General features: G+C 39.2%; 1 protein-coding gene across 2 annotated transcripts; it reads right to left on the bottom strand.

The window, feature by feature from the left end:
• LOC307046820 (diacylglycerol O-acyltransferase 1-like) lies at positions 1 to 14,044 on the bottom strand. 2 transcript variants are annotated; one of them, XM_079693451.1, is made up of 18 exons: positions 13,731 to 14,044; positions 13,428 to 13,658; positions 12,438 to 12,525; positions 11,227 to 11,267; positions 10,660 to 10,745; positions 8,411 to 8,463; positions 7,881 to 7,986; positions 4,617 to 4,745; positions 4,176 to 4,244; positions 3,936 to 4,039; positions 3,504 to 3,542; positions 3,239 to 3,280; positions 3,100 to 3,144; positions 2,680 to 2,792; positions 2,251 to 2,316; positions 1,760 to 1,847; positions 1,524 to 1,586; positions 1 to 1,055 (listed from the first exon to the last, which is right to left on the bottom strand). In XM_079693451.1, exons 1-18 carry the CDS (start codon positions 13,754 to 13,756, stop codon positions 906 to 908), a joined length of 1,539 nt encoding a protein of 512 aa, XP_079549577.1. In that variant the 5' UTR covers positions 13,757 to 14,044; the 3' UTR covers positions 1 to 905. The 2 variants fall into 2 exon arrangements, with proteins under 2 accessions (XP_079549577.1, XP_079549578.1); XM_079693452.1 differs by having other exon boundaries at positions 13,813 to 14,043.
• Positions 14,045 to 14,420: the final 376 nt, after the last annotated feature.

The raw sequence follows: 14,420 nt of genomic DNA, 5'->3' as shown, positions 1-14,420 counted from the left end.
TCAAATGGAAATCTTTGTTTGTTTATTTTCAGACACACATTTGATCATTACTTGGCAAAAGTGCATAAGCCAGTACCATGAAAAAAAAAACACACTCATTCATTGATCACATTCAAACATTTTTTTTCTGATCTAAAATAAATCAATATATGTAAAATGTTGATGTGATGTGTGTGTGCTGTATTATAGAAATGGCACTTTAGGCATAAAAAAGGACAAACAGACATGCAGTTGCTGGCCTTTCCATAACCAACAAAGTAAAGCATCATACAAAACATTAAAATTGTACATTATTAAAATCATACCATGAAACATAGATTTTTCCACCTCACAGTAAAACCGGACAGATAAAGGCCTCTTTGGCTCACAAAAAGGAAGTAGTGGGACATTAATCTCTTTCACAGTTTTTACAAAGGCACCTGAATTGTGTTGTCAACTTAACAATTGAGCCACATTACACTGTCCAAGCACACTGCTGAGGAGGAGCAAACCCTCTCTGGTAAAACCAAGGAAAGGTTCTCTGCAGTACCACATATACAACCGAAAATGGCCCAAATTGGCCATCAGAGGTTTTAAAAGACACTGGAGGAACAATAACCTGAGTGAAAAGGTCACTGCATGGAGACGTGAAGCTTTTCCTACACTACCAAGTTACATTGTTGTTTTCAACTATTAATTTATCATTTTCCACTTTAAATACATATAAAATCCAACTGTAAGCTTTTCTTAGATCCTGTCAGCTTGAAAAAAAAATTCAGGAAGAAAAAACACCAATTGCAGGAAGATACAAAGGTCAAGGTGTCTTAGAAACACACTATGATCAGGATGTGATCATTTCCTGACAAGCACATTTGCTGTGTGTGTGTGTGTGTGGGGGTGTGTGTGTGTGTGTGTGTGCACACACATCAGTCAGCCTCCTGTCTGTAGTGAAGGACGTAAAAGTCGTGGACGTACATCAGGGTGGCGAAAGGCTGACCAATGATAATTGACATCCACACTGCAGCGTTGCCGTAGTTACCACGCAGGTAGCGACCAACACACCAGGCTAATGGAATCTGTTAAACAAATTAAAGTTAAACATAGTGAGTGATTGGAGGTTTTATGACTTATTACAGTCTCACATTCTCTCTGTTTGTGTGTTTGTTCTTGTTGTCTATGACTCAGCACTCTCTAATGAATAATAAACCGTGAAAGTCAGCAAAGACCACCACTTATACTGGCAATTGTCCTGCTATATTCCCCATGATACATCAAATATGCCCTGTCATCCTAATGAGGCTATAAATTAAGTTAATGATACAGAAGCCAAGGCCAAACAATGAGAACACATTTTAAAATGTCCCACAGGAGTCAAAAGAGCCATTATTGGCGTTCATCAATAAAGTATTTCATAGATGCTCAACTACTTTTAGCTAAACTAAACTTGTTTCTTTCACCTTTTCAACCATTAAGAAGGAATTTATTACATTTAATCGTACAGTACATTTTTTTCAGACATCAGTGATATGTGTGTTGAGTCTCACCTGTGCCATCATGCCTGTGAAGGCCCAAAGTCTGAACATCCTGAGAGGAATGCTCACCAAATACTGACAGAGAAACAGACATTAAAGCAAAGACATGTGGTTCCCTTTCAAATATAATCAGAGAAATTGCACATAAACATCTTCCTTAAAGAGGATTTTTAAGGACGTTAAGGACTTAAGGTACAGTGTATTCAGATGTAATATAATTAGAAAGTGTTCTTTGTCTCAGCTCTTACCTCATGGAAGAAAGCTGACAAGAAGAAGACAGCTGATTGGCTGACCATTTTACTAAATCCTCTCCTGAGCAGGGGCTTGTAAAAGTGGCTGCAAGACAGACAAAAGAACAGCTGTTGTAATGGATATATTGTATCTGTTTGTATAATACTGATGTTGAAACATCTTAAATCTTTTATGTGCTGTAGTTCTGCCTCCCTGACAGGAATTCAAACTAAATAGGCTTTAAATAGCATTTCATTTGCTTTGTCTTATTCAATATAGCTTCGCTGCCTTCGCTCGTGCTGCTGTGTTAGTGACTGTGGAACTGGCTGCAGGCTGCCGTATTTATTACTAGCACTTACTCTCCAGCAGCCAGATGAATCAATTTCCAGAATACATAAGTGTGTCTTGTTAGGTCTGTCTCCCTGCATCAAACCCGCTGCTGTTCACTATATTCAATTCTATAAATGTAATTGTTCCCTCTCAGTGTGTGAGTGTGTGAATAACTCACCGTAGACACCACTTGTGAACAGGGATGTTCCAGTTCTGCCAGAAATATGTCACCGTCTCCGAGTTCCTGAAAGAGGAGTCAGCAAATAGAGTGTAGAAGCATTACAGGGTTTAAACAATGGATTTAGGCAGTACGATCAATATTGAAGAAAATGAAAAGTGTGAAACCTTTACTGTCATGCAGGAAATGAGGAAGTAGAAATGACTTCATAGCACATTTGAGTCATAAAATGGATTTAGTAATATAAAACAAGTACATACATAAGGTGACTTCCTGGTCTATTCGTTTTGTAAAGTACGGAAATTATTTATTACATACACTTTACAATTTTTCACGAGTGAACTTGCAAATCCATTCCCATGCACACCCAAGCAAATAAATGGACCGCTGTATAAATGCACTGAAACAAACATACACGCAGAAACTTACCACCAGTCATTATAGAACTGTCTGTCTCCAAAGCACAGCAGCTCAGCGGAGAAGTTCATAGACGAGTGGAAGAACCCGTAGAAAAACATCAGCCACATCAAGTGGTTAGGAACCTGAAGAAGAAAATAAAAATTAGACATTTAAGAGGAAGTGTCCAAACTAACATCAAGAAGAAGCCTGAGGCATAACTCAAGCATGTTTTCTACCTATACTCTCATATACATTCTTGATAGATATTTTAAATATAAAACCGATTGGCCGAAAGTCATCTTTATGGTCTTCTGATCGTGTGATTATTCATACTACTGTTGCACTTTGTAATGCTCTATCTATGTGTTATTCAATTTCACCCTTTGTGCTGGTCATAGACTCACACATACTATGACGTGTTGTATTCACGCATTTTGAGTATTTACTTACAGCTAATCTTAGAAGTCTCTCAGTCATCCTGGTCAGATCCATGTCCTACAGAGAAAGGAGAGACCGGGTGATTAAAAAAACATGACACCATGTTATTTTTCATCAATTGTCAGCTTCACTTTCACTCTATCCTCCTCACCTCTAGTGGCTTCATGGAACTTTCAATGATGGGAATCATCCACTGGTGCAAGAAAAAGAAACACAGCAAAAATCAGTTTTTCAGACACGCACCACAAACTGTGAATTGTACATATTGGCATCCTTTTTAAAAGATTACTCGTCATTTTTTCATGTTTCTTGTTCTGGCAATTAAATCACAAACTACTGTGAATATATGCGATAACAAAATGTGAATGGACAGACTAAATATAGAATAACACATTAGTTCCATTATAAGACTGTACCTGTTGAGTGAGACCAACTAACATCTGCATGAAGAACAGCTGAGGACAAAGACACACATAATTAGTGGCATGACATCAGAAAAGAAAACCAATATTTTTCCACTTTCAGGAACTTTTTTTGTTTTGTGTCTTTACAAGTCAAAACTACAAACATGTAAAACATTGTTTCCCTGAAATACGCAAATGACTTTAAAAGGAATTTCATTATGTTCTTCATCAAAATTCAAAGCAAATACTAAGCTCTCAAAAGATATGCAGGTCTTCTTGCCTTTAAGTACTTTTAGGGAGATGCTTTTAAAAATGTACGAGCCTTCACTGAGATCAGTCATTATGAGGAGAGAAGGAACCTCTCTGACAGTACAGCTGCAGCAGAGGGGAGGGGGGGGGGGGGGGGGGGCTTCTGGCTTAAGCTGACATGAGATATTTCCTCACCATTTCAAACAGTCTCCTGAGCAGGAAACTCATGCGGATATTAGGAGAGCGAGGGAAGTTGAGCTCGTAGCACAGAGTTGGAGCAAAGACAAAGTAGTACATGTCTACAGAGATGGAGAAGAGGTCAATGTGATAGTTAGTTAAATATGGGAGAAAAATGTAACGCGAATAAGAGACGTGGCACATGATAGAAAAAATCATTGATGAAGTTTCATACAACAACTAGATGTGTTTGAGTACCTCTGATGGTGAGGTTACCAGGGTAATACACCTTACGCTCGCCTCCATTTAAGTGCTGCGCTGAGGGACCTGCCGGCAGAATGAATACAAAAACATGCATGTCAAGTATGTGTCTGGTCATGTAGTGGTATACACAAGTCTATACAAATACAGTGAAAATATGATGAGTGTGTGGATGATGACATACAATCTTTTTTGTTACATAATCAAGATTTCCCCACAGTATTGGGACATTTCCTGTGTGCTTAACTGTAGATTTGTGAGAGATGTAGTATCAACTGTCTGCCATTAGATGTCACTGTAACAGCATGAGCCAGTAACAGGCAAAACATAGTAACTGATATTAAAATGAGCAAAGACAATGTCAATGGGTGTTATGTAAGACAGTATGCAAACTACTTTTTACAGGATTATTTTTGCACACATGTTTTTGTGACTTACAAGACAGCGACCTGGCCAGTTTCTTTGCCTTGACACTGCTCAGCTCTCTGCACCACTTGTTGACGTCTTTATAGGAGTAAAGCTTTAGGAAGAGGATAGTGTGAGTCCCAACAACGAACACACCGCCAACTGACAGAGAGAGAGAGAGAGAGAGAGAGAGAGAGAGAGAGAGAGAGAGAGAGAGAGAGAGAGAGAACAACACATTGTATTTAACACTGTGATTTGGAGCAAGCTGTATTGTGATAAACTGATATACTGCCTAGACGTTTAGGTGGGAAGCAGAGATGAGGGAAAGCTAATAGATGGTAGAAAATAGTGAGGAAAAAGGGAGGAGGGGGTAAGGGGAAAGAGGAGGAGAAAGGGAGCAGGAAGTAAGAAAATAAAGATGAAAACAAATAGAGAGAAGGGATGATTTAAGAAAGAGAAAATGATGAGAGAAAAAGGGTCATTATTTGATCTGGAACAAACAGCAAAACAAGCCCAGTAAAATAAATCATCTCAGCTTAAAGTACGAGTGCAGTCTAACATTATCATACAGTGTGTGTGTGTGTGTGTGTGTGTGTGTGTGTGTGTGTGTGTGTGTGTGTGTGTGTGTGTGTGTGTGTACCCCAAAAACTTTGCTTTTTACGAGTCAATATAAAAATATATTTGATGTTTTACAAATAAACACATTTTTAGCGTGTGATTGTACACATCTACAGACACACACAGGCCTAGCACAGCTTCATCAATAGTCACCATATGCTTGATAGCAAAGGACCATGCTGAACAGAGAGGGGAACAAACACACACACAATAAGCATATACCCACACACTCGTACAGTGACACGCAAATGAAAACTGCCTGTTGTGCCAGTAGGGTGATGTGGAGGTCATTACACCTGGCATCAAACCACAGCAGATCTTATCCATTAACCATCTGTCTCTCTGGCTCTCCTAAGGCTTTCAGACAACTAGATTTTTGCTACAAAGAAAGCTACTGTTAATAATAATCATAGAAATAGTGAGAGGTGGAGCTTAAATGAAAAATAAAAACACACTTTCTTTCAAGGATGTGCAATATGGATAATAATTGAAGTTTGGATCTCAGATGGGAATTCGGGGTGAGCACCTGACTTAGTTATTCTGCTGTGTAGAGGATTTCTTCTTTGCTCATTCATCACACTGAGAGCTGTTTGAGAACCTTCTTTCAAGAAAGCTGAAAAGGTATTTGTCTTCCATAAGAATCAATACGCATGTCCAAAGAAAATTTGCCCTCATATTTACTCTTTTCTATCAGGAACATCAGAGAGCTTGAGGTTTTAATGATATAGACAGACATCTTCAATAGAATAAACTGTACAGGTAATACTTACTGTAGACCTATAAGCCCATTGGTTAATGCACAATGGTTGAATACTGGTTGCATAAGCAGAGTGTGGTTTACACACAGTTCAGAGCAAATTGAGAATGCTTCACTGTATGCACACCACAGTGTATTTGTGAATAGAATAAAACTCAGATGAACAGAGCTATTCTATTCTTCATCCTAAACAAAGACAATCCTTGCAGCCCACTTGTACAAATGATTAAAGGACATCAAAAGAAGTGTAAATAATGAAATAATGACGGTGGATAATAGTTTCCCCTTATCGCTACAGTATTCTTGAAAAGGAATTTAATACTATTTGAAATGTAGCTTGAAATCCGATACTTGCACTCTGCTTTATGTACAATGTCTGAATATGGGTTACATAAGCAGTGCCCAGTAGATGCAGACCTACCTACCTCCCTCTCTCCACACACACACACACACACACACACACACACACACACACACACACACACACACACACACACACACACACACACACACACACACACACACACACACACACACACACACACACACACACACACACACACACACACACACACACACACACACACACACACACACACACACACACACACACACACACACACACACACACACACACACACACACACACACACACACACACACACACACACACACACACACACACACACACACACACACACACACACACACACACACACACACACACACGCCCTCTGTCATTGCCCTTCCTGTGTGAACAGCAGCGCAGAGAAGAGAACAGACACACAGATGGACTGACTCCTTTACCTCCCAGAGAGAGAACAGATGAGAGGAGAGGAGAGGAAGATATACCCAATTGGCAGTACAATAATCCTTTTTCTTTAACTAGATGATCATTTAAAATGTGTGCCAATTGCAAGAGGACACAAGACACTAACTATGTGTTTCATGATTAAGGTAGAGTTTGAGTTGGCCTAACTAAAGTTTGAGGAAAAGAGGACTGAGACTTTGTATATTAAGTATATTACAGTATGATAACGGTGAAAGACTGTGGAATGTTGTTGGGTTAAGTGAGAAATGTGATCTTTGGATTAAGATTTGTATTTTATGTTCAGCTAGTTGGATAACTAGCCCTCAAACCAGAAATATGCTCTTTTCTCGTACACATATTAGTACTACAAAAAAGAAGCACAATCTTTGTTATATTGCATTTTCAACATTTGGTGACAGTCACATGTCCTGTTGAATGAAAATGAATGACACTGGCTTCCTAAATGATCGTCCTTGTTTGTTTCACATAACCAAAGCAGCAATCAGACAACGTAAATTTAACAAAAACTGGATATATTGCTTTAAATGAATCACTCAAAGACATATAGTGTGCTGGTGAATCAGGATCTGTAGAAAATTGCTAATTCTTTATAGGTGAGTTTTGCCGTTTTTCGGAGGGCGGCCATGGTTTCTGTCAGGCAGCCTGATGAAGACAGAGGAAGGTGACCCTTGGTTGACCCCGTGCTGCAAACCACACCCCTACCTTGGCATATCTCCTCTCCTCTGCACTCCTCCCTTCTCTTCTCTTCCCTTAAGAGCCAGCTGGAAATAATCCAGTCATGACCAACTGGTCCATTACCACTAACCGACTCCAATTATGGCTCTGTATAAGATATGTCTTTTACTGCACTATCAAACTGGTCGACTGTTCTCTGAAGGGCAAGGATGGGAATGTCCTCCTAATCTTTATCACAGTTACATTATGTCCTGCTTTATACACATGGAAACACTGTTAACTACCAATGACTGGATAATGCTTTGGCTGCATATTACATGATACTATTTTAGTCAACTACTTGTCTCTATTATGAACGGTAGGTAGAAGCAAGGCTGCAGAGATGGTATCTTAAGACAGTGAACAAAAATCTTACCTGGGGTCACGGAGGGGACCAATAGGACGACTGCAGCAGGGAATGTTAGCATGTTTACCATGTTAATGCAATGGACCTGAAATCCCACACGTTCAGTGAAGGAACCCTGGGAAGAAAGAGAGGAAGAGAGGGAGAGCAGGAGGTTTTACTATATAAACTAAAGACAAGAAGGTTTACCATTTTTAACCAAAATCTTCCAACAAAATGTCTTTAGGTTGTTTGCCGATGCTTGAACTTTAGTCTTTTGTTGTTGAGCTTATTATTTAAAAGTAGAATACAGTGGCTAAACATGACAATTGAAAGTATTGTTTTGACCCACATTTATGGTGATGGTGGCCGAATGAATTTTTCAGGATGCTCCATATTCATTCCAAAGTGACATATGCCCTAAATGCTGATGGTGAACATGTGCAGATGAGGTTGGGGAGGGTCAGCTAGTAGAAATCCCTCTTTGGAGTTATGAAAGTGCTCCAAATTCTACAGTTCAGTTAAAATCCACAGTGCTCTGATGTTTAAGTTTCTCCACTCACCTTTGATAGCTGCCTTTCTGTGTAGAGAGCCACCAGAATGAACAGGTTGGAGGCTATTAAAACACAACAAGAGAGAGAGAGATTCATATCAGTTTCTCTAAACAGTTCCTTTCACACCCATGAAAGTAGGAATTTGACTCTTTATTTATTAATTATTTCTATTAATTTTATACGATTCAAGACTCATGGGGGCACTGGTTTGTTTTTAGTATTTAAGTTAAGCTCTACATCTTGAAAGTCTTGCTGTTTTCACTTAAACACTCACACAACAACGCAATTTGGCAATTTGTTTGTTTTATCTGCAGGGATATAGTCTCTTATTCTCAGAACAGATACTGTACGGTAGATGAACTGAAAACACGAAATGCACGCGCGCACACACACACACACACACACACACACACACACACACACACACACACACACACACACACACACACACACACACACACACACACACACACACACACACACACACACACACACACACACACACACACACACACACACACACACACACACACACACACACACACACACACACACACACACACACACACACACACACACACACACACGAAAACAAACGGTCTTGTCCCTCTCAGCTCTCTCTGTCTCACTCCAACTTGTGCACACACACACACACACACACACACACACACACACACGGATGATTAAACATCAACACCTGATGGAAGAAATGAGCCGGCACTAACAGAACATATGTGTTACACAGCACACGCCAACTGCTAGTTAGTTAGAGTGACAGGGCAAATAAATGGGTGTGCATGAACGTGCACACACGTCATTTAAATCTAATAGGAAGTAAATAATAGGGAACTTCCTTTGGATTTAACAATATCCTGATTTTAGAAAGTGTGATCATTAGCCACTGAAAAAGATCCAGAAGTAAAGTACCACTTCCTTTCTTCAACATGACTGTTTCATACATTTTACCAAAAGAGAATTTTAACAGTTTATATTTAATTCTTAGTTCTTCATCAAACACAAAGAAACTATCCCATCTGAATAGCAGAAGACCTCATGGCACACTCCTGCCAATGTTTCTTTTAAATCTATTTTGGATACAGGTCTGTTGAGCATCTTTGACTAACAGCAACTATTGAGCCTACTTGTGCATCAAACTGCAACAAACAGCGCCATTTAGCACCTGCACATAGCAGCCTTTGGGAGTCTTTCAGGCACCAACAGACTTAAACGACAGTGAGATACCTTACATTAGAGTCAGTTTTATTTTTATTTAGGTCCCTCCCAGGGAAAGTTGCCTAACTGTAAAATGTTATTCACGGGTTTTCTAAACTTTCCCCTCTTTTCTGTTAGGCTACCATAAATTGTGGCCTTCTAATTTGCTTTTTGTCTTGGTATTTGTGTGTGGGAGTGTGTGGGAGTGTGTGTGTGTGTGTGTGTGTGTGTGTGTGTGTGTGTGTGTGTGTGTGTGTGTGTGTGTGTGTGTGTGTGTGTGTGTGTGTGTGTGTGTGTGTGTGTGTGTGTGTGTGTGTGTGTGTGTGTGTGTGTGTGTATATCTGCTGCAGTGACTCAAAGAACAGTATGCCCTCTGGGAATGAGTTGCTCTACTGTCCATGCTACTGTAAACAGACTCCCATTCCCACCTGTCTCTTTGCCATCGGGCATTAACCTTAACTCCATCCTTCTCTCTCTCCCTCCCTCTCCTCTTACCCTGTGCACCACTTCACATCGACCCTCTCTTTCTTCCTTCCCCACTCCTTTATTATCCCTTTTTTCCAACTTAACTCTGTTTTTCAACCCTGCCGTTTCCCCTATTACCAACCCTCTCTATATAGACCATAAAGCACTTCATTTTCTCTTCCGTTTAAATAACCCCCCACAGCTTTTCTCCTTACACCCCCACTCATCTCCCTTTCTCCTCTCTTGCTCTTCATTTCTCTCACCCCCTTCCTCTCTCTGCAGCACATGCAGGGTGCAGCATAGTATATAGGGCAGGTGATTGTCCCTCTAGAGACACTGTAAGCTGCACCACTGCAGACTTTCACTGCGATATACCATACAAATAAATATGCAAAAAACTTTGAATATGGTATGTGCCTGCTCGCTTATCAGAAAAGGAAACAAGTGAGATCACACAACCAAAAACATGTCCACTGTTTCAACACAGATCAGTTAAAGAATAAACATTAATTAAAGTTTAGCACTTAATGTTACTAAATGTATATATGATTTTGCTCATGTTTTTGCGTTTTTGTACTTACCAATAACAAGGCATGCTGCTGGCCAGCTGTAGGGATCCTTCAGAAACAAGGAAATCACCTGAATAGGGTCCACCAGAATGCCGTACCTAACAAACAACAAGAAAGAAGAAAAAGACAAATGAAAATGAAAATATCAATTTAATCAAATGTATATTAACCGAATACAGGAGCTGATTTTCAAGACAATTTATGTTATCCATCTTCTTCAAAGTAAAACATATTAAAGAACTACACACAACACACTTTCTTTACCAGGGAAATCTCTGGTTTCGTTTTATTAATTGAATTAATTTCACCTTTGCACTTTCTAGGAGAGATATCAAAATGTGTCTGATAAATTAGATTACACGATTAGTACTGTAAAACATCTATGCAAAATAAAGATGATCATTTTTTTGAAAACCTTTTACTTGGCAAGTATAATTTTAGATTACACGTACTGTGAAATTGGAAAATTATATTTTTACAGCAAAAGGTTTACAAGATTATCATTAGAAAGGCCACACTGGGTACAGGCATACTGTAGAAGAAAAAGACAGGGAAAAAAAAAAAACGTACAGTACTCACCTTAGCAGGTTTTCTAAGAAGAGGCGAGCATTACTCAAAACCTGCAACACAGAGCAAGAATGAATAATGTTCAGCGTCTCTTGCCTGCATGTACATCCACAATAACCTTTGTAGTCTGTACGTTTCTGGATTTCTATGCTTCTAATTCAATAAATGGATATTTTCGCATTACCTCTCTTTCTGTTGCTCCCCTATATCTCATCTATTTTCTCCTTTACATATTTCCAATCCTCTTCATCCTCCTACCCACATTCTTATATCTCTCCTTCTCTCTCTTAGTCTTTCTAAATGGATTGTAATATCTCATTACCCAGCACAAAAGCTCTATGACTGGGGATGGGACAAGTTCAGTGAGAATGGAGAAAATAAAACTCCTGCAATGAACAAAACAATCTCTGTTCAAAGCCTGGATTAACAGAAGGGCTAGCCTTGTCTTTTTCTCTCGCTTATTCCCGACACAGGAGGAAGATGTTGAGCTTGACATTAACTTGTTGTCAATGTTGTATTGTTCTTGCACGTAATTTAATATTTTAAGAAAATAAATTGTAACAAGAAAAAGGGTTATGATGGGAGCTAACTTCAATATTTGCATTATTTAATGAAACACTAAGTCTTTGTGTCAAACACAACCCCTTGATAAGACTATTTTTTTCTATACTTTTATATTGTATATCATTTGGACATATTTGAATGTATTAATCCATGCCAGTGTATTTTCTGCTTAGTTCTCCTGTTTTGAGATTAGTAAAAACAAAACTGAATAATATCGGATTAGAACAAGGCTACTTACGGTATGTACTGTAAGGGTACTTTTATTGGTACTTCACTTATTATGAATAAAGTAAACTGAGAACTTCATTTAACTTGTAAAAATAAGCCAAACTGTGCTCAAACTAATTGTAATTATTGCATCCATATTGTCATTATCATTGAAAAATACATTTAAATGATCCTGGTGGGATTTTGTGCTGAATGGTACCAAACATAGTTATTTTCTTAAGAAGACCTCGGCATCACTGGATCAATTTATACTATAGCATATTCAAAATGGCCTTTAACAAATATTGCAGCTCCTGTGATTTGGATAATGAACTAGTCCACATTACAATTCACAATAAATTAAAATAATCGTTCAGCCCTATCCTGGTGTGGACATGGCTTTGGTGAACATTTATATCCACCCTAGATTTCTATGCACACTTTTTTCTTACCAGCATAACCACACACCAGTTTAGGATTCCTCTGTAGTTACTGAAACCACTGGATGAACTCAGCAGGGACTCCTGTGTTTTATGACAGCTAATGAAAGAAAACAGAGTAATGGGTGAAGCAATGACCATCATAAATAGCTTAAGGTACATTTATTTTAATTTCACTCACGAATCAACTATAAATCCAACAGTAAAAAAATAAAAATAAAAAACTGTTAAACCTACATGTCTAACCTCTAGATTTGCTGGCAGTAAATCAATCAATCAAAAACTTTTATTCCAGACTCAGGGTTCAGATAAAAGACAAGACATTACATATAATAAAGTAAGAAAGGAAAGATTGGAAGATGAAAATACCAGCCTAAAACATTAGGCTTTATTAACACTAGTTTACGCCCAATAAATAAAAAGGTTGTTGCAGCTGCTCAGACAACTAATGGTGAAGTTTGTGTGGTTAAATGTTTGTCAAACTACTTTTATTATAGGACAGCCAAAAATAAATCGTTCTGATTTATTCCTCTTTAAACGACTGATCTGGTGCTCAGTCAGTTCACAGGGTATTAATTACATTATATAAAAAGCCTTTTTAGGCTAAGGGGATTAAGTCTACCCACAATTCACCCTGTTCATCGGGAAACTATCGGGCACGCCCCTAATCAATGAAGCAACCTGGAGTAATGCTGGGCATCCAGGATGAGTTCTAAAGTGTGTTATTCTGCCAAGAAGCTCAACAAATGGGGTTAAAGTATGAATGAAAGACAATTAAAACCACAAGGTTGGTTCAGCGCTACCTCAAACGACCCTGTCCAACATTTAAACCCTCAATGTCTGCTGCACTCAAACTAGCCATGCTGACTAAATAGGACGTTAATAAAAGTAGCTTAAAGTGGATATAACGTCAGTCGTTAGCCATTTGAAGTCTAACTTTTATATTCAACTAAACTTTCCTCGGACGAAACAACAGTTTGTTTTTGTAGCTTTAAAACTCACCTCATTCTCTCACTTATGTCGTTCCTGCGTTTATGTTTCTCACTCTTTGAGTTTGACCGGGCTGTTTCCACCATACGGTCTCGTTTTCCCAGGCCATTATCTCTTCCCAAGTCAGCGGTCACTGAGCTCTGAGACGCCGCTGCAGACTTCCCATTCATCGGCTGCATACTTCCACCTAACCCCGCTGCGAAAGTCGCCCTTCTTCTCAGAGTCGCGTCCGAGTCACCCATACTGACAGAGAAAAACAACAACTTTAAACTTACTAAAGTTCAACTCTACGGCTTACTTCTGATGGTAGCATGCCTGTTGCTCTGTGCGTAGTGTGGCATAGAAGAGGGAAGTGAACTGTTGCCAAACAATCCGCCCAAAGCTGAAATATCCGTACAGTTACAGTAACTGGGAGGTAAGAATTTAGGATGACGCCACTTGGTGTTGCAGCAGTCCGACTTGTCAGACTTTACCACGCTGCCACTGACGGATGAGTCAGATTCTCAGTAGGGCCTGGCTCATTTCAGGCAGTGGCAAGTACTTCCGGCATCTGCCACAGAGGCCGCTACTCCGTGGTATCTGTGGCAAGTATATGCCAGAGATGCCACAACTTGCCGTGGCAAGTAAATGCCACAACTTGCCGTGGCATTTGCGCATGCTGAATGGGAGTTGCCTCAAGATGCCAGAGTTAAGAGAAGGTTTACGGTAGCTGCCACTCGCCTTCCGTGGCAAATGCTGATATTTAAACCCGTATTTATCGCGTAAAATGTCGCTGTTTTGGCATGACTTTATCGGACTGATCTGTACACAAGACTGATGATCCGTTACTGATGGTCCGATCTCTATTTTTCAAAAAGATGAAACATTAGGCCTATATGTTCTATAGATTTTACTTGGAGAACGTAGTTTGTTAAAATAAATAAACGTGCTATTTTTAGGATAATACTCAAGATATATTATTAGTAAGTTGACATAAAGATCTAACATTGTGGACCAGAGGTGGGA

Source organism: Notothenia rossii (genome assembly GCF_949606895.1).
Source record: "Notothenia rossii genome assembly, chromosome: 7".
Classification (NCBI taxonomy): domain Eukaryota; kingdom Metazoa; phylum Chordata; class Actinopteri; order Perciformes; family Nototheniidae; genus Notothenia; species Notothenia rossii.
This window is presented reverse-complemented; position numbering and strand designations above follow the sequence as displayed.